The sequence below is a fragment of the Rhineura floridana genome, chromosome 7, assembly GCF_030035675.1.
Source record: "Rhineura floridana isolate rRhiFlo1 chromosome 7, rRhiFlo1.hap2, whole genome shotgun sequence".
Classification (NCBI taxonomy): domain Eukaryota; kingdom Metazoa; phylum Chordata; class Lepidosauria; order Squamata; family Rhineuridae; genus Rhineura; species Rhineura floridana.
The window spans coordinates 47,771,598-47,792,921 of record NC_084486.1 but is presented as its reverse complement, the minus strand read 5'-3'; the positions used below and the strand labels follow the sequence as shown (position 1 = coordinate 47,792,921).

The following is a 21,324-nucleotide window of genomic DNA, read 5'->3' as shown; positions in this document are numbered from 1 at the left end:
TTCCACTCCATCACCAGGGTTTCGACCGGGCGACCTTCAGACAACTCCAAGTCTCCCAGTGCATTCAGGAATCCCTTAGGCTCCATCAGGCGCCTGGGACGGACCATTCTAATAGGTCCCTGTCCCCTGCGGAGGGTGTGCGGCATTGAGATCTATGTTTACCAGATAGTGATCTGACCATGACACGGGGTTAACAACAACAGCCCCCATTTTCAGAGCACTTCCTTCCCCTCCCGAGACAAACACAAGGTCAAGAGCATGACCGGCTACATGGGTGGGCCCCGTATTACTAAGGTGCAGTTCCCAGGAAGTCATGGTTTTCATGAAATCCCGAGGAGCTCCTATGAGAGCTGCCTCGGCGTGCAGGTTAAAGTCCCCCAAAACCAATAGGTTGGGGGAAAGGACCCGCACACCAGCGACAACCTCGAGCACCTCAGTCAGGGAGTCTGCTGTGCAGCAGGGTGGGCGGTACACAAGCAGAATCCCTAAACTGCCGTTTGGGCCCAACCTCCAGTACATGCAGTCAACAAACTTGGTCTCGTGGAGAGGGGGTCTGGCAAAAATCAAAGACTCCCGATAGATAACTGCCACTCCCCCTCCCCGCCTACCAACCCTCGGCTGCTGCGCATACTGGAACCCGGCTGGACACATGGCCTCAAGCACCGGGGCTGAGGCCTCATCCAGCCAAGTTTCCGTAATGCACATCAGGTCTGCGTTCTCATCCACGATCATATCATGGATGAGTGTTGTTTTCTGTACCACAGACCTGGCATTACACAGACCTGGCATTACACAGCAGCAGTCGAAGGTTGGATGGAGTTGTAAGACAGAAAAGGTAAACAGATCATAAAACAGATCCTATTATAAGCTAATATATAGCTCTAGAATTGCTATAGCTTAAAATGATTAACATATTTACCCCATAGGATGCTGCATTGTGTAGAGGAATTAGACCCCCTTTGTCCTGTGCATTTACATCAGCTCCATGTTGTAACAGATATTCTGCAACCTCCAAATTGTTGTAGCCAGCTAACAGATAGCAAGACAAGAACATTTTTAATGGATTATAAAGTCATCTGAAAAAGAATTATTAATCTATCACCCACGGATAGATTTATACTGATATAAGACTATCGGTTTACTCTGAACTGAAAAGCCATAGCCATAGCCATAGCTCATAGCTTCGCATACAGAACTTTTCATATTCAACCTTTTACCTCTCAAAAGAAAGAACTTCAAGTAAGCAGGGATGGGAAAGACCAAGATCCTGAGAATGTATAGCCCATTAGTACTACTAGCACTAGATGGACCAATGATGTGATTTGAGTATGAGGCAGCTGCACATCCACCCATCCACCTACCTAAATGAGGCATTTTTAAAGCAAGTTTACAAAGCTGAGAAACAGAAACAGGACTTGCATAGTCACCAGTCACTCTTGCAATTTTCCACTATTTAGACAATTTCAATGGGTTATATCTAATCTCTTGCTCCCCACCCCCTGCACACCCTCCAGAGATTCAGGGAGGCCCCTTTGAACAGCGTGGGATGCACTGCACTGAACTTGAGTGTGAGGGAAGAGTCCCTCAAAATCAGGTGGAGGGATTTTTGCAAGATCCCTGAACCCAAATTCAACCCCCTTGCATTGCAATTCTGGGTTACACAGCCTATGTTTTTCAGGGGGCCCCATCCACTGGAGAGGCTTTGAAGGGGGGTGCGAAGGAAAAGAAAGACTGGATACAACCCATTGTTATTTATCTAAATAGTACTAAATAGCCATTTTGGAGGGTACAGGGGACTGTGGGGGGAGAGGCAGAAGAGATAGATTGGTTTCAGGATCTCCCTTCGGCTGCTGTAATCACTACAACCAAATTACTTTAAGAACACTTTTAAAATTATTAAGAAGTAATTGGAAAGTATTCAAGGTAAGTTACAAATGCATCAATATAACACCAACCTGCTAAGTGGAGTGGAGTGGAATGTCGGCCTTGTGTATCACGACAATTCACGTTATCAGGGGAACACAATTTCTTCACTCGAGCCAAACAGCCCTTTTTTGCAGCATCCAGCAAAGCAGCATCCCCTCTAAGGAGATCTTGAATATCTGTGTCACCATCTTTAACAAGGTCTAATGGGGTATTTCCATCCCTGTTTTTCTTTGTGGGGTCGGCCCCATGCTAAGTTCACAAAAAAACCCACACATATCCATTAGCTTTAAATAACACAGCACGCAAAATAGAAATACATCTAGCATTTGTATCATTGCCGACCTATTTTTTTCTATTAACAAATATTTACTATATACTAGGGTATGCATCAGCTCTCTGTGCACCCTGAATAATGAGGCAAAACAGGTGATTTGGGTCATGATCCCATGTTCCTGACTTGGATCACACTGTTAACAAGGATGAAAAAGATAGGGGACCCCCCTAAGCTTCCAAGTTGCTCTATGACCTCATTGGTTTTCCAAAATGTTAAATACATGACCTTCCCCTTCCTGCTTTTCTTTTCTGAGAAATGAAACCAAGCTGATTAGGGAAGTACCCAGTACTTGAGAGGTGAAGGGATCTTTTATTTTGACAGACAGGTCTAGCTCTTAGTTGCAGTGAATTATTTTCTGAGGCCACTTCAATCACAGTGATTTGGGGTTGGAGGATGAAGTAAATAAGCAGAGCTGTTTTTCATGTGCGTCATCCTTCTCCAGGTTTTGGCTGTGATAGCAACAGGGCGTAAGTGGCAGAGTTAAGACTACTGGGATAGCCTGCTACTTTCCTGATTGTTCTGCTTCCTAACAAACTATTGAAAAGCACGGTGCTCTCTCTTTACAGAAGATATTTCCAGAAAGAGTGACAAAAATCCCCACAAACCCAAACATGACTTTTCCAGTATTTTTAAATAATGATTCATGTAGCCCCTGGACCTATTTGTCTGGACTTTGGTAAGTTTCTTACCCAGGGCAGTTCTCTCTTGTCCCCCGTTTTCAGACTGATCCCCCCCCCAAAAAAAAACCTAGGAGAGGGAATGCAATTTCTGTTTCCCTACCCCAAAAAGATAAAGACTGGCCTTGCGGGAGAGCTGATGTACTTCACCTTTCTGAAATCTGACAGGCTTCATCCCCCTCAGAAGGGGTGACCGTGCCTGGAATTTGAATCTAATTCTGGCAGAAAATAAAAAAAGTTAGCAACGAAAACAGATTTTCTTTGCCAGTCAGCTTTTGCTAATGTATTGAATGTTTTATTGTTTTTACTGTAGTAATGTGTTTTTAGATTTAAAAGCACCTTGTGATATTGTAGATGGAAGTGTGGTCTATAAATATACATAATATGTTCTTGTTCCCTGCATGAAACCCTCTGGATGGATCTTCCTTACATTTGTTAGGCTTAATACACGCTGGAGAGGCTCTGATGTTTGCAAATTTCATCCACTTGTGTGAAAAGGGGAAAAGGTTATAGAGACTTTTAGATTCCCCATCCTAATCAATGCAGATGAAAGAGAACTACAAGTTTAAACAATCAGATTTGGACTCGAACAATTGAATTGCAATGACACAGAGCAGATCTGAAACAGATCAGTTTGCTTCTAAATGCTACAGATACAAGGTGAATCTTGTGGTAGTTACACATCCCTAATAAATGCCACGGATTAATTCAAATAGTTTCTTTAAATACAATTTTAATATCACCAAATGAAAACCAATGAAGCTGAAACATGCTTCAGCTTTCCATGCAACACACCTGCAGCAGAAGCTTACAAATCTCGTATTTTCCTTTTGCAGCAGCTTCATGCAAAGGAGTGAACTTCCACAAATCGGCTACATTGACAACTGCACCATGTTTAACAAGAAGTTCAGCCACTTCATAGTGTCCATAAGAACAAGCATTGTGCAAAGGGACAAGACCTCTGAAAATATTAAGGGAACATCCATCAATGCTTGCATCATTCTGGCAGCAGGAAATCTAAATTCCGTCTAACATTTTCAATATCTTTAAAAACTACCGCAATTTTTTAGTGATTGACCTAATCATACAGTAAGTATAACTACTATAAGAAACAAAATATTTCAGAACTCCTAAGGAAAAACTAAGCACATGTAATTAAATGTTAGTATGGGGATTGATTTAATACTTTATTCATCCAGATACTTTTAATTAACATTGCCTCTAGCTACATTAGATAAGAGCAACCTTCCCCAACCTGGTGCCTTTCGTATGTTCTGAGCTACAAATTGTCAGCAGCGTAGGCCCCAGTTTGGGGAAGGCTAATTTAGTCATATATTGCTTAAGGATACAGCCATCATACATTTTATTATGTAATTTCTGAAACCGGTATCAGTCAGAAGTACCAACTAAGGTTATTGTGACTACATAGTGACATCATAACACGACAAAAGTAGCATTTGGTGGTTTCAGGTTTTGCAAATATTAAACTGTAAAAGGTATAGAGAGGGACTTGAATTTTGGTATTCCTAGACATTTGATACATGTTTGAGGGACCATATAACTCTGTGTGGCAGCTAAAGCCTTATTTATATACTTGCATTGACCTCAGATGACAAACAAAAGGCTACAGGGCTGGGGGTAAAGTCAGCAATGATACCCTGCGGTGCTTAATTTTGGTAGAAACATTCGAGGCACCCCCCCACCCAAAAAAAGCACTCTTTAGCTAACATGCATGAGCAGGTCAGCACCATACATTTAAAGCAAATGAGCTTCCCCAAAGAATAATGGAAACTACAATGTAAAGGTCTTGGGAATTTGTAGTTCCGTGAGGGGAAAACCACAATTCCCAGGATTTTTTGGGGGAAGTCATATGCTTTAAGTATGTGTTGGATGTCCTTTAAATGCACTGTGGATCTGTCCCATGTGTCAAGCACAGACACGAGAAATAGATAATTGTCTTCCTCCCTCTCCTCTATCCTCTCCACTCACTATGCATTCTGTAATGGAATATTTACCCTTTGTCTTTTGCATGAACATCAGCACCGTGCTGCAGAAGATATTCAACTACAGACACTCTGTTGTATCCTGCTGCAAAGTGAAGCGGTGTGGACTGGCGCCCTTCAATATCCCGGCAATTCACACTATGTACTGTACACAACTTCTGTGGAGCACAAAACAGTTGAGATGCATATTTTTGGCATAAGAAAACAAAACACAAGGGCTAAACAATTACCTTCTGCACATACTGATTATTAGTTTCTTCATGACACAGTGTAATTTGCAAGTGAAATTTCAACATGGCCAGCTTCCTCACATATCCATTAAGAGGCAGCAAGTTGTTATTTGAGAGGTGTTACTATTTGGGTTTTCCACTTCATGTGCAAAACTGTCTTGGTTTATCCATGAGTTCCTGTGCTCTTCTTTTTAACAGCTCAAGTGTAACAATGAAAGCACAATGCTGATTGCAACTACATCTTTATCAACATGACTCTCTTCAAATCTCCTAATACGTGAAGAGTACATGAATTTCTCAGTATTATTCAGAAGATTATGCAGTGAAGAGTTGGCAACTTGTTCTACCATCTAAGGGTTATTATTATTAGGAGACCAGTCATGAGCAGAAATGACTCATTCATAAATAGTGTAGCTTATATAAATTCTGAGTGAACAAGGCAAATATGAGGAACTGCTAATGCGTGTAACTGACCTCATTTTTTTCAAAGTGCCAACACCAAATAGAAATTGTTCTAATATCTGTAGAGTGCAACATCTCTTTAAAAGGGAACGATAAAGAATTTCTGGGGAAAATATTGACAACGAAGCACACAAGTTTTTACACTTTAACACTATGTTCTGCACTTCAAGACATGATACCCATCCTTCTTGAGACTAACAGGCAATATGCACATGTATATCTAGATACTACTACGCTTTTGTTTTACTATGAAATAGCATTCAGGAGGTCAGTACCCATCTTGAAATCTAGAAGTGGAAGTGATGCTGTAGAGAGAAAGTAACAAGTTTGGCAAAACAAGTAGGATCCTGAATACGGTTCTGAACACACACGAGACAGACAGAAAACAGACACTGAAGTCCAAGCCTGCAATCTCAGGAAGCAAGCAGAAATACAGAGCAAATTTCTATGCTACTGCCTCAAGTGAAAGGCAGGAACATAACTGGGTTGGACAGAGCTGGTTAAAGGTTTCCTGAGAGGCAACTACATTCCTGCCTTTGAGCACTAGAGGGAGCTAAACCCACCTGGGTCCAGTATGACATCACAGGAGAAAGCTCATTTTAGAGGCATATTAACCCACATTCACATGTTGAGCACAACAATCTGTATTGTATTTGCTCATGCATATCCGTGGTAGAGTAACTACCACATCCAAAGCCCTGCTGGTGAGCAAGGGACAGGATGGGAGGTGGGAGGCTCTCTTTTTTTCTGGTATCTAGAAGAATTTTACCTCTCATTGATTTCAAATGGAGGGAAATTATGATGCCAGCCCCAGCACTGGCACTGTTTTGCCCCCTTTTTTGGGGGGGGGTGCCAGGAGAACAAGGGGGCTCAGAATCCTATGGACCTATGGCCTCCCCCCAGCACAGTGTTTTTGGTCCCCACCCACAGAATACTGCCCATACAGAGATGGTGGCAACACTTTTGCCTGCTGCACTGGGGTGACTTTCAGTGGTGGGCCTCCCTCTTCACCGGTGGGGCATCTGCATCCCATGGCTTCTCAGGCAGCACAGGATTGTTTCTTTACATTTTTATCATTCTCTATAGTCATCTAATTTTCAACATTTTCTCATCTCCAAAGACATGAGAACAAACTTCACTAATTAGCTGCATAGTTTATAGACATTATCTTTTTCAGGGCAAAAAAAGTATAATCACTTTTGAACTTACTTTTACTGTGTCCATATCACCTGCCTTTGCAGCTTCTAACAATTGTCGATCTGCTTCTGAATTGCCTAAAGGGACACCCTCTGTAAAATAAATGAAAATATAAACTACTTACTAAGTTTAAATAACAAAGTAGACAATTAAAAATAGTAATTAATACTAACCCTTAGATAGAGAAGTAACTGTTTAGGTTCTCATAATCTATAAAAATGTAGCCACTGTATCTTAGACAGAAGGCTGAATTTGCAATTTGTCTGAATGTACCAACTCTACTAGCAATCTCAATACTAGACAGGCTCATCTTTAGCACAACAGGTAGGTGTAGAACTATTACTAATGCAAAATGAGATACACTCTGTTAGAACTGAACCTGGTATTTTGACTGAAAGTTTAAATACTTCCCTGAATTAATTACAGTATACAGTGTGAATATATAGAAACTGCCAGATAATTACCACCAGCTGAATGACCGAGGATTATGAAAGAGCCAATTATAGTAGCTATTGCAACACACAATTTTATACTATAGACAGAACTTTCGCAGGTGAGGTGAATGAAAGAAAAGAACGGGTCATTATGTTCTTTCTCTCAAACCTGGAAAGGGGGGGGCATATAAAGGAGAGTGACAAATCTCTCCCCCTTAACATTTTGATATACCCTACCCTGAAAAAGCTAGGCGAACCCATTTGTACCTATTCTAAGAAAAAAGGCCATTATTAATTGACCACAATGTTTATTTCTGTTTGGGAATTCCTTCTGCACTTTCTTCAGATGAAGAATCTGTGGGTGCAAGTGATGAAGGTTTCACTGTTAGTTTCAGCTTGTAGTGCAATAAATTTTGCTGGTACAGCTGCAAATCATACAAATCAATTCTCCTTCAGTTCCAACAGTGAAATTTCTAAATGATGGCAATGTAGCCAGTACAAGGGAAAAAGCAGAGATCTTGAAATAAAAAGTATTACCTTGCAATAGTTGCTGAACACTCTCATTTCCCATCTGTGAAGCTGTGAAACCCTGCAGTGACACAATTGATGGATCACACCCAGAGCTTAATAACAGGCGGCATGTCTGCAGATGGCCACAATGTGCTGCTCTATGCAGAGATGTCTGCCCAAGATTATCCAAAGCGTTGACCTAGAGATTATCACAAAACGTTAAATATATCATAAAAAATTGAGCACGATGCCTTTTTCAAGAATAATCTGTAAAGAATCCACTTTTTTTAAAACTACAATGTAGAATGTTAGTTTCCAAAATTTCTGCTCACAAAACTCTTATAATTCCTACAGGAAAGATGGGCTAGTTATCAAAAGCCGTAGAATAGTTGAAACACTGCCAAGAATCTTCATCTCAATCTCTATATAGTGGCAAGAATATGACAGGAAAATAACAAAAAGTATATGCTTGAAGGTTATTATTATTAGGAGGAAGTTATAAAACGTGTACATTTGCAATTCTCTTAATTTTTTATTATGAATGAAAATACACCTGATTAAAAGCAATTCATACCTTTGCTTCATGTTTCATGACTACTTCAACAACATCATTATGACCTTTTTCTGATGCCACATGGAGAGGTGTGAGGAAGCTTTAAAAGAAAATAGTTTTGAGTTTCCTTAGACTGATTATTGATATGCAGAGCACATTGTAATGGCTAGAGTATCAGTTTATGACTGAGGAGATCCCCAGTTAGAGATGAAGCTCTTTGGGTGGCCTTGGACAAGTCGGTGACCACATGTGCGCATCATGCTAAAGTGTAACATAATGTACATAAGCCAGAAACAGCTGCAGCAAAGCCTTGGCCTCTTCCTTCCTCCTGCACATCTAAGTGGTAGTACTTCAGAAGCTTTCACTATGAGTTAACTACCTTTTGCCATGCACCTGGAATTATGGTTGACATTAACTACAGCTCGTTTCAACAAGCCAGCTTCATAAACCACAGACTGAAGTTGGCTTGTTACACACAGTGGACGCATTCTAATGTTAAGGGTTAATACCATGCATGCAAGCTAGAATAAACCAGAAGCTTCACCTCTCTCTTCCCTATCCTCATTTCACATGGCCAGAAGGACTTCCTCCACATTTAGGTTCACTTTCTTCTAATTTTACTATCTTCTGTTGTCAGATCTTTCAGGTCATTGACCGTAAGAAAGATGCACTGATTGTACCAGAGATCATGGTTTATCACAAACTGCTTAGTTTTTTAAAAAGCCACTTTCAAAACTATGAATTATGAAGCTGGCTTTTTAAACTAATGGTGGGGAAGTGGAGGAAGAGCCACAAATGCTGTCCTGAGTTGCTTGGAAAAAGGATGAAATAAAAAAAGTAAAGTGAAATCTAACTCACTCTTTTGTCTTTTCATTGATATTGGCTCCTTTCCTTAATAGCAGTTCACAGACTTGTTTTCTTTTGGAATATGAAGATGCAGCAGCACAGTGCTATTAAAATAATGAAATGATTTTATTATTTGCTCATCAGTTTACAATAAAACCAAACCACATGAAAATATGGAAGACCTTCAAGACTTTTGAGACTGACAGAGATATAATCTCAGTGAAACACCAACACGTGCAAGTAACTCGCCTATTTGTAATATGTAATGAGTCAACTTATCTTGAGAATTATTTTCTCCATTGTAAGCACAGACCAGGAGTTTTGATATTAATTTATTGGTGCAAGTCCTATAGCTTTTACTCCTTTTTAAAAAAAATAACAGTAGTTAGGCATCTAATTTTCACCTGTTTTCCCCCATCATACTTCATAAACCTTGTAATTTTAAGTCCAACATTAGAAAGCTTTTCATTTTCAGCAGTCTGTTCCTTATATCCTGCATCCCTTTCCTGCAAGATGTAGCTGTCTGCCTTAATAGTGAAACTAATATGATTGGTTAAAACACCACAAGAAGTATTTTGCTTGTTTCCTCTTCACATGAATATCCAACCACCCACCCCACCACTAGGCTTGAAAAAATACTTACTTTTTTCAGGTCTAATTTCCAGGGAGGTATGATCTTTATGGAGAATGCCTCTGGGAATGGTTAAGCCTCTACAGCCACAATCTCCATAGGTTTACATTACAGTCACATGGGAGGCTTTTTCCATGTTGAACTGCCACACTGGGGGTAATTTTTGGGGTGGTGAAGAGTTTGCCCTTCTCTCTCCAGTAAACTCCCTTTAGGTTGCCTCTCATATAGCAGCTAGGCTTAAAAAAAGCTTTACTGCCATATGGAGGGGTCACAGTGCAGGAAAACGGGTGGGTTAACACTCCCTCCTAAACAGGACTTTTGATCTTACCATGGAATGGCCTTCTATGTGCATGTAAAGATGACCTCAGGTGGTAATGAGCTCCACCCAGTGGTTGAAGGCAGAAAGATGCTGATGGCAATGTTTTCTGAATCCTTTGGACTTTCCTTGGCTCTATCAATCAGTTCTCTAATGATGAGCCAAAAAACACTCATACAAATGATCAATGACCATGTCCACAAACTCTGCCAGATGCACTCTCTGCAGTAAATATAATGAAAAAACAGACAACAGAAAACCCCAGCAGCCCAGCCTGCAAAAGGGAGTGGCCCTGAGGTCATCTTTACATGTTTAACAGTAAGACCAAAGGTCCCTTCTCCCATGCATGTAAGATGATCTCAGGTGGGACATACCCAAGCTGACCCATGCAGGGCGGGAAAAGTATAGCTGGGGTGCCTAATGACCTGGAAGAATGTGCTGAAGCATCCTCCTCCCAAAGGCCGTCTCCACAGAGGCAAACAAATGAATCCTGTAGCGCTTAATAAAGGTATTAGGAGTGGCCCATTAGGTGCTCTGCATACTTCATTCAGAGCAACATTAAGTGTAAATGCAGCCAAAGTCCAAATGGTTTTCTGCCCAATCAAGAAGGATTGTTGCCTCTGCCTATGGATCCCTAGATCTTGCGCCTCCTTGACGGTACAATGAGCATTGGTGGAGAAAAGCTTCCGCCACACTCCATGAACCATATGGCTTGCACATAAGGCCTCCCATCCTGATAAGACTGGCTGTGGCTACTATCGTCATTGCAGGGTATCGAAGCAGAACACACACACCCGGTGTATCCGCCAAAGCAGAGATCCACACACCTGCTGAGACAGGTACACCCATCAGTAATTACAAGAAGCTATATTGCTTTGGAAGGGGAGAAGTGCCCACTGCATGGGTCGAGAGTGGTGTCTTGCCCATGGAGTTGTCTGCATCACTAAGACCATGAGGCCAAGCGGCATTGCTAGCTCTAGGAGATCCATGGAGGACCTCATCAGAACAGAATGGGAAATGGGCTGCCAGAAGAGAGCTCTCAGATGTTTATTCTCCAAGTAGGGTGCAGGTAACTCTTCTGTTGGTTGACAAGAGACCCCTGATCCTTAAGACACACTAACATCACCCGGATGTCCTCCCATGCCTTCAATAAGGATGGCGATTGAATTATCAGGTCATCCAAGTAAGGATATACTTGTACCCCCTGCAGCCTGAGATGGGCCACCAGGGCAACCATGACTTTGGTGAATACCCTGGGGGCCAATGACAGATCAAAGGTCATAACCTTGTACTGAAAGTTGACTGCAAACCTGACATACTGCCTGCGTGGCTGGAAAATGGGAAGATGTCAATAAGCCTCTTCAAGGTCAATGGAGGAAAGAAATTTTCCTTGCTGCAGAGCTTCCTTGATGGGCAACAGTATCTCTATCCGAAACTTGCGATACCTGATGTAGCTGTTCAGCAACTTAAAGCCAATACCACTCTGAACAAACCATGTTTCTTCAGCATCACAAAGAGAAGGAAATACACCCCCTGGAACCTCTCCTGAGTGGAACTGGCTCTATTGCAGATATATGTAACAGATGCTGGATGGCCTCCTGAAGCCTGGTTGCTTTGAATGGGTCTGAAGACCAAGGTGAGGGTATTTTTCTGCAAGGCTCATGTTGTTCCACTTTCCCACAAAGCTCTGAAGACGGCCCCTGATTGGATTTGCATTGTAAAATGTTGTGTCCTATGCAACACCTTTTCAACTCCTGGAGCTACTTTTTCCATCCGGCCTCAAGCAGCCTCCTTGCAAAGTTAACCAAACTGAAGCCATTTTTAAAACAATGTAGGCAAATACTGGTGTGGAGTGTTTCCCAGGCTCATATAGCTGGCGGCCTGCCAACAGTTAAGAACTCATCTGCTAAAAGCTTTGAGGGAAACTTTGTGTGATATGCCAGAGATGGTGTAGAATGTTTGAACTGATTTTTTAGGATTTTTTTAAAAAGAGAAGTTGCCTTCTAACTTTGTATTTAATTGTTTGATTTATTTATTTTTATTTGTAGTCAACTCCATTGCACTTAGCAGCTGGCTATAACCGTGTTAAGACTGTGCAGCTCCTCTTACAGCACGGAGCAGATGTGCATGCTAAGGATAAGGGGTAAGTGTGTTTTGTAAGATGATGATGTGGTTTTGCAGATTCTGTTGAAACAAGCGTTGGATTTTATGTCTGAAATGGGCATGCCGCAGCTTATAGCTCTTTATTCCAAGAAAAGGCCTACGTAACTGGGCCTTTCAAAACTGAATCCAGAAGCTCTCTTTGGGCAGTCACTTTACTTGAGAGAGTGGAGGTGCAATAGCAGACAATAGCACCCCCTCTGGCATGTCATCTTTGCCATTCTTTACATTCCTCCATGAGTTGAAGGGCAGTCCTCTGATGCATGTAGGGGTATAAAGACTGGCAAAGGTGTCATGCTGGAGGCAGCAGGACTTGCTAGCCGCCTCCACTCTCACATGTATGATTTACAGTCATGTGAGGAAAATGAATGGCTGAATAGGGCTTTAATTAGGTAGATGAACAAAAAAGGGTAGGTTTTAACATTAAGTTGCATGAGTACTGCTTGGATTCTTTCCTCCAGTATGTTGTGCTGGGACCTGGGCAGCTGTGCAATTTCAAATCTTGTGACTATGTCTTTGGAAAGACTGTCCACAAGACTTCCCTCAGGTGCTGAAGCATCTTGAGGTACAACTGTAGTGATGGCAATGCAGCAGTCTGCCTGGATGACCTGTGGGAGACCCACTGTAGCAGAAAATGCAGATAGAGACATACATGGCTGAATGGAGACCTTGATTCTGCACTCCAGTAACTACCCCCCCCCCAGCCTGCATCCCTAGGTAGAGGCATTGGGCCTGAGCTGTGTTGGTATGATATTAGGTTTGGGTCATCAGAGAATCCAAAAACCCCACAAAGTCCTCAGGTGAGGACTGAATGGAAAAAATTGAATGCAGAGTCTGACCTCTCTCACTGTCAGACAATTGTTCCTCAGCCCTGAAGATTCTGTGCATAGCCCTCTGAGTGTCTTCATTACTAACATGCACAAGCACTGACACTGTCTCAGCTCCTCCTCCGCCTCTCCCGCAGTGTTCATGCACTGGGGAGGAAAAAAAGAGAGCCTCATTGAAAGCTGCCCCCCTTTCTTGCAAACTAGCAGTGAAATTTGCTGTAATGCTGGCTGTAACGTCACCCTGCCCACATCAATAGCCATCGCCACAAAAATAATTTGGGGATAATAACCAGAGATCTGATGTGCTGCAATGGGAAAATTAACATGGGTGGGAGGTGGCGGTGGGAGCAGCAGCAGCAGCTTGGATTTTCCAACAGGCTCAGCAGATTTCATTTTATCCTTCCCCATAATCCAAGAGAATGGCAGACGTGCTTGCTGATGGGCTTATCACTTGCAGGGCTTATTATTATTATTATTATTTATTACATTTGTATACCACCCCATAGGTGAAGCTCTCTTGGCGGTTTAGAACAATTAAAAACATTAAAAACAAATATACAAATTTCAAAACACTTTAAAAAAAATTTCAAAACACATACTAAAATGCCTGGGAGAAGAGGAAAGTCTTGACCTGGCGCTGAAAAGATAACAGTGTTGGCGCCAGGCATACCTTGTCAGGGAAATCATTCCATAATTTGGGGGGCACCACTGAGAAAGCCCTCTCCCTTCTTGCCATCCTCCGAGCTTACTTTGGAGTAGGCACCCGGAGGAGGGCCTTGAATGTTGAGCGTAGTGTATGGGTGGGTTCGTGTCGGGAGAGGCGTTCCTTCAGGTATTGTGGTCCCAAGCCATGTAAGGCTTTATAGGTTAAAACCAGCACTTTTAATCGAGCTCGGAAAAATACAGGCAGCCAATGCAAGCGGGCCAGAATCAGTTTTATATGTTTGAACCGTCTGGTCCCTGTTACCAATTTGGCTGCTGCATTTTGCACAAGCTGCAATTTCTGAACCATCTTCAAAGGCAGCCCCACGTAGAGTGCATTGCAGTAATCTAAATTTGAGGTTACCAGAGCATGGACAACTGAAGCCAGGTTATCCCTGTTCAGATAGGGACGTAGTTGGGCCACCAACTGAAGTTAGTAGAAGGCACTCCGTGCCACCGAGGCTACCTGAGCCTCAAGTGACAGAGATGGTTCTAGGACAGCCTTTCCCAACAAGTGGGCCACCAGATGTTGTTGGACCACAACTCCCATCAGCCTCAGCCAGCATTGCCAATGGTCAGGAAAGATGGGAATTGTAGTCCAACAACATCTGGTGGCCCACTAGTTGGGAAAGGCTGTCCTAGGAGAACCCCTAAGCAACAAACCTGCTCCTTTAGGGGGAGTGCAACCCCACCCAGGACAGGTTGAACATACACCATCCGGTTAGAAGAACCACCAACTAGCATCATCTCAGTCTTGTCTGGATTGAGGCTCAGTTTGTTAGCCCTCATCCAGTCCATTGTCGCAGTCAGACACCGCACATTGACAGCCTCACCTGAAGAAGATGAAAAGGAGAAATAGAGCTGTGTGTCATCAGCATACTGATGGCAACACACTCCAAAGCTCCGGATGACCACACCCAACGGTTTCATGTAGATGTTGAACAGCATGGGGGACAGAACTGACCCCTGCGGAACCCCATACTGGAGAGTCCAGGGTGCCGAGCAATGCTCCCCAAGCACCACCTTCTGAAGCCAACCCGCCAAGTAGGAGCAGAACCACTGCCATGCGGTACATCCCACTCTCAACTCAGCCAGTCTTCCCAGAAGGATACCATGGTTGATGGTATCGAAAGCTGCTGAGAGATCAAGCAGAATCAAGAGTCACACTCCCCCTGTCTCTCTCCCGACAGAGGTCACCATACAGGGGTGTTTCTGTGCCAAAACCAGGCCTGAAACCTGACTGAAACGGATCCAGGTAATCAGTCTCATCCAAGGGTGTCTAGATCTGGCCTGCCACCACTCATTCAAGGACCTTGCCCAGGAATGGAACATTTGCCACCGGCCTATAATTATTAAGATTTTCTGGGTCCAGGGAGGGTCTCTTCAGGAGTGGTCTCACTACTGCCTCTTTCAGGCAGCCAGGGACCACCCCCTCTCGCAGCGGGATTAATCAGGACCAGGGAGGGGAGAAGCATAGCCCAAGACCGTGGCAGAAGTATGTGCTGATGGGCTTATCACTTGTGGGGCTTTTAAAGACAGGGAATTGCTTGAAATGTTGATCAGCAGAAAATGGTGGTGCAAAATAGCAGAGATATTGCTGACAAGCTGCATCAAAACAGGAGACTTAAAATGGTGGGCAGGCAAGCTGCTGACAAGCAGGAGCTGCTTAAGCAACAGAGTTCAAACACAGTGTGAATTCAGAAACCACTCTTATAAATGAAAACATGAAAAATACAGTGCCACAAAAAAGGAAGACAGCTGGGAAATTTGAACACTGCGAAGGAAGGGAGGGAAAAAACCAGCCTTTTTCAACACAGGAAAACGAAGAAGACAAAACATGTAAGGAAACTGTGACAGGAAAGAATCAAAATAAAGCAGTAATACAGGCATAAACCAGTCAAATTGACAGCAGAGAACACACAAAGCAACTACTCTGGTGAAGGCAGAAAGAAGAACTGATTGATAAAGCCAAGGGAAGTCCAGAGGTTTTAGAAAACATTGATCAGCATCTTTTTGCCTTCAACCACTAGGTTACCTTACATGCGTAGGAGAATGCGCCCCACCCCAGTGTGGCAACTGGCTCAAATGGGAGGCTGATTTTAAGAACAACTGCTGCATGGAGAAGAGGGCAAGGATGGGAGGTTGAGGACCAGATAAGGAAGCCACACAGGGCACTAATTCCCCACTCTGACCTACAACATTCCTCAGATCTTATTTATTCTCTTCTCCTTAATTAGTATTCTAGGAAAGACCCAAAAGGATTAAGAAACTATCAACAAATAGATGGGGGAAATCTAAAAAATAACAATGCATGTTAAAATGGCTACTAACACTGGTTAAAAGGAGAAGCAATACCATTTTCACCAAAGCAACGTGCAGCTAATGCAGATATTATTCCACCTGCTTAGCTTAGCCACAGCAAGGGATAGAACCTGCAGCTGCTGCCACCAATTTGCCATCTGTCCAATCCGTGCCTGTCCACCCGCTGCCACAAAGGAGGCAGGAGAGGACTCTGCCCCAGCTGAACAACAGAGGGGGCTGAAGCAACAGCCTTCGCAGCAGGGCCAAACCATGGAGAAGGAAACAAAAGAGGCGGCACCACAACGTGGGGCATGCAACAGGCTGGGCAAATAATCTGCTTAATTCCAAGCCCCCACAATCAGAATGAAGCAGATTCCCCCCCCCATCCCAGCCTGCTGCTCGCCCTGCAGTGTGGCACCTCCTCTTCCTCTTCTGTGATCTGTCCCTGCTCTAGGAGGCTGTTGCTGAGGCCTCTGCTCGGGGAGGGGGGGCGCTCCTCTCCTGCCTCTTCCGTTTCCATGGTGGCAAGGATGGGCGGGCACAGAATGGATTGGTGGTGAATTGGCTGTGGGCAGATTCCATCCCCTAGCCACAACACAACGTTAACTGGAAAGTATCTTCAACATATTACCAAGGCAGTTTCAAGAGTCTGAGGATGCTTGAAGTTTACAATCTCAAGAGAGAGGTGCTTTTTTACACGACCTACATCAGATTCCCTTGCAGCCTGGAGCAGTGAGTGACCTTTGAATTCATCTAGAAGGGAAAACAAGTTTCATGGTACATAGGTCTTAAGAATTATCACAAGTATATTTTGCTTCTGCTAGAACAGAATTCCTACCTAACTACTATATATACTATATAAAACTTTCAAACAAGCATCCACACCGTTTTCTATTAAGACTTATTTTTCAGAAATCATGCAGAATGATTCTTCTAATTTCAGAAGTACAGTAAATTTGTCTTCTTGCTAGTCAGTTACTATACCTAGTCTTGAGAATTATGCCTTAAAATGTCTTAATACTACACCCTGTACAGACTAGTGAAATCATTGCTTGGTGCCATGTGTGGTCATAAATAAGTGAGGCCTCTAAAAAAAATGTCATGGCTGCATTCTAATAAGACACCAAAGATCCTTCATTATCATTCACAACTAGTGAGAAGCAATTTATGCTTTTAAGGGATAGATACCCATAAAACTCAGAACCCATCTACCACTCTCAAAGTGATGCTAGAACTATTTCCAAACTCAGAGACAGTCTTATGCCTGGCTTTGCTCTGGATTTTATTGCAACATGAAATTGTAGATGAACCCCATACCTTGCGTGGATTCTATGTTTGGGAGAGAGGCAGGGTCTTGCCTCTTATTTTGTGTGTACCAGAGGACTCAGGGGAGGAGCAGGGGTAATGGGTAACACAAATAATGGCTGGCTACAAAGCATGGCTCCCTAGTGAAAACTGGAAAAAATATTCATCAGTTCTTCCCATGCAATCTCTTATTTTCTGTACTCACATGCTAATCGTTCTTTTAATTGAGGTGTTGGGGCCAAGTTAATTGTACTTTTGTTATGGCAGTTTAACAGTGTAGGATCAGCACCATAGCTCAGCAATAGAGAACATACTTCCACTCGGTTCTTAGAAGCTGCTTCATGCAGAGGAGTGAACTGCCACAGATCCATTGCATTTACACATGCTCCATGCTAGGAGACAAAGATAACAAATTTTGATTTCCTCCAAGATAATACTAAAAATATAACTCCAACATCATAGGGAAGGCATGATTCATTTAACATTACTCCATAAACAAAAATCTAAACATGGACTATAGCTCTTAATGTTATATTAGTACTCCATCTTTCCTTCAAAGAGCCCAGACTGACAGTTTGGCTTCAAGACAAGACACGTGTTTACCAATATGGGGATGTGAACTTGGGTTTCCAAAACCAAGACCAATACTCTGGGAGCAATCTTATAACATACTAGGCAAGGAGTCTTTAAGGCCAATGTTTGTTGTTGTTATGTGCCTTCAAGTCGATTATGACTTATGGTGACCCTATGAATCAGTGCTCTCCAGTTGCATCTGTCATGAACCACCCTGTTCAGATCTTGTAAGTTCAGGTCGGTGGCTTCCTTTATGGAATCAATCCATCTCGTTTGGCCTTCCTCTTTTTCTACTCCCTTCTGTTTTTCCAAGCATTATTATCTTTTCTAATGAATCATGTCTTCTCATTATGTGTCCAAAGTATGATAACCTCAGTTTCATCATTTTAGCTTCTAGTGATAGTTCCGGTTTGATTTGTTCTAACACCAAATTATTTGTCTTTTTTGCAGTCCATGGTATCGGCAAAGCTCTTCTCCAACACCACATTTCAAATCCGTTGATATTTCTCTTATCTGCTTTTTTCACTGTCCAACTTTCACATCCATACATAGAAATCGGGAATACCATGGTCTGAATTATCCTGACTTTAGTGTCATTTAGTGACATTAATTTCAGAAGACCAGTATCTTCATTGTGTGATCACTCTCCTAATCCCACGTTCTTCCTTTTTGGGTTTCCTGCAGTCTCAACTGTGATGTTTACTTTTAACATCTCATGAGACGTTTTTATCAGAAGCAAAGTAGTTTTACTTGATCCAATATTGGAAGTTGACAAATGTAAGTTTAGCAGTTTCAGAAGTTCAGGCCCTAACCAAAATCAGTTCAACAATTTCTTCAATAATTTTTTAGTATAAGATGAGTTATGTATTGAACAGTATGCATACTGATCTAGGTAGTAAGTAATTTTCAAAATACCTTTTTAAAAACACTGTACACAGAAAATGAAACAAAACTACAGTAGCTTTCCTATAAAAGTGGTACACAATTAAGAAACTAACCTTTACTAGAAGTTCTGTTACTTCATAATGACCATAGGAACAGGCATTATGCAGAGGCACAAGATCTCTGAAAACAACAAAAAAATTCAATAAATAACACTGCAAAATCCCCTTCAAGAAATTTATTATCAATCACAATTCATTATTAGTGACATAATTAAACCAAGGAATTATGATGATGATTAATTAAATTTAATCCTTCCAGAAGGTGCCCAGGGCGTAAGCCTTTATTTTACATATAGATCAGAATGATATGCATTATCCCCCATCTTCGGCAGCCTTGAAAATATGGAAATCGTAAGAAAAATTACAACCACAAAAATAAGATTCTGCAAATAGCTGATTTCTCTGATCTATTCCTATAATTTAATTGATGATTTTTGTTGCGTACATGGTCCTCCTCCCATCAACAAGTTACATTATAAATTAAGGAATACAGATATAATTTAACTATAAACTTTGTAAATCAGCTTTTTCAATATAATTGCATTATGTCCATGAACCAAGAATTAAGTGATTGCTGGTAGTATTTATAAATCTGATACTTTGACAACTAGCTTTTTTTTAAAAAAAATTTTTGTTTGTGTATCAAAATAAAACCATTTTTAAAAAAACATTCATTATTACTATCAAGTAGAAAGTCCAAACATTGATCTAACAAAATGGAAAACCAGAAACTTGGGACAAAACTACAACATTATTAGGCTCAATGCTACTCAAAGTATAACGAAGATACCTGTTTATTTTTATGTAATGAATAATTCTATTCCTGTTCTTCAAATGGGGGGCTTTCAATACACACTTACCTGTAAGTCCCACTGGACCCAGTGGAGCTTACTTCTGAGTAGACATATATTGGATTGCAGCCTTAATCAAGTTAGTCTGATTTCAAACAAACGGTTGGCACTGGAGACTAATATTGTAAAAAATAAGTATCAGCAGCTGATTGAAGATAATCCACTGTAAGGTTATGCCACTCAGGAAGTTTGAGGGAAAACATTTCCATAATGCTGTAGTTATACAATCCCATGACTGAACAAAGCACAACATACTGGAGGAAAGAATCCAAGCAGTACTCATGCAACTTAATGTTAAAACCTACCCTTTTTTGTTCATCTACCTAATTAAAGCCCTATTCAGCCATTCATTTTCCTCACATGACTGTAAATCATACATGTGAGAGTGGAGGCGGCTAGCAAGTCCTGCTGCCTCCAGCATGACACCTTTGCCAGTCTTTATACCCCTACATGCATCAGAGGACTGCCCTTCAACTCATGGAGGAATGTAAAGAATGGCAAAGATGACATGCCAGAGGGGGTGCTATTGTCTGCTATTGCACCTCCACTCTCTCAAGTAAAGTGACTGCCCAAAGAGAGCTTCTGGATTCAGTTTTGAAAGGCCCAGTTACGTAGGCCTTTTCTTGGAATAAAGAGCTATAAGCTGCGGCATGCCCATTTCAGACATAAAATCCGCTTGTTTCAACAGAATCTGCAAAACCACATCATCATCTTACAAAACACACTTACCCCTTATCCTTAGCATGCACATCTGCTCCGTGCTGTAAGAGGAGCTGCACAATCTTAACACGGTTATAGCCAGCTGCTAAGTGCAATGGAGTTGACTACAAATAAAAATAAATAAATCAAACAATTAAATACAAAGTTAGAAGGCAACTTCTCTTTTTAAAAAAATCCTAAAAAATCAGTTCAAACATTCTACACCATCTCTGGCATATCACACAAAGTTTCCCTCAAAGCTTTTAGCAGATGAGTTCTTAACTGTTGGCAGGCCGCCAGCTATATGAGCCTGGGAAACACTCCACACCAGTATTTGCCTACATTGTTTTAAAAATGGCTTCAGTTTGGTTAACTTTGCAAGGAGGCTGCTTGAGGCCGGATGGAAAAAGTAGCTCCAGGAGTTGAAAAGGTGTTGCATAGGACACAACATTTTACAATGCAAATCCAATCAGCCATCGGTACAATAGGTTGCCCCTTCTGGGTCCGTTATTTGAACCTGAAATCCAATTATGATAACCAAGGAGACTACACCAACTAAAAAAAAGAAAATCTTATCAGGGTGGGGACCCAGCCATCTTGCCATGCCATACTAGAAAGAGGAAAAGAGGAATGACACCTCCTTGATTTTGGGTTTTGTTTTGAAACTTTTGTCCAAAAGGGTATAGAAATTGAGCTTCTGATCCCTCTTAATTCCATTTGTGTGGTTCCACTTGCTGCCTGAAATCACTCTTGCTGAATCACTTGGTCCCAGACAGTACCGGGGTCTGACCTTTACCCTGCTTTGCTTTTCCTGCACTACCTCTGGGTCCCAGCTTTCCAAAG

General features: G+C 42.0%; 1 protein-coding gene across 4 annotated transcripts in view; it reads right to left on the bottom strand.

Moving 5' to 3' along the window:
- TNKS2 (tankyrase 2) overlaps positions 1–21,324 on the bottom strand; it is a 52,856-nt gene that overhangs the window by 19,448 nt on the left and 12,084 nt on the right. For 2 of the 4 annotated variants that reach the window (XM_061635477.1, XM_061635480.1), the window contains exons 6-18: positions 20,512–20,606; positions 18,986–19,052; positions 17,620–17,806; positions 16,741–16,862; positions 13,119–13,253; positions 9,185–9,276; positions 8,348–8,426; positions 7,801–7,972; positions 6,842–6,921; positions 4,953–5,098; positions 3,733–3,898; positions 1,956–2,175; positions 920–1,029 (exon numbers count right to left, since the gene is read on the bottom strand). In XM_061635477.1, coding sequence (XP_061491461.1) covers positions 920–1,029; positions 1,956–2,175; positions 3,733–3,898; positions 4,953–5,098; positions 6,842–6,921; positions 7,801–7,972; positions 8,348–8,426; positions 9,185–9,276; positions 13,119–13,253; positions 16,741–16,862; positions 17,620–17,806; positions 18,986–19,052; positions 20,512–20,606 — 1,671 coding nt within the window. The remainder of the gene's footprint in view (positions 1–919; positions 1,030–1,955; positions 2,176–3,732; positions 3,899–4,952; positions 5,099–6,841; positions 6,922–7,800; positions 7,973–8,347; positions 8,427–9,184; positions 9,277–13,118; positions 13,254–16,740; positions 16,863–17,619; positions 17,807–18,985; positions 19,053–20,511; positions 20,607–21,324) is intronic. The other 2 variants (XM_061635478.1, XM_061635479.1) reach the window with 2 other exon arrangements.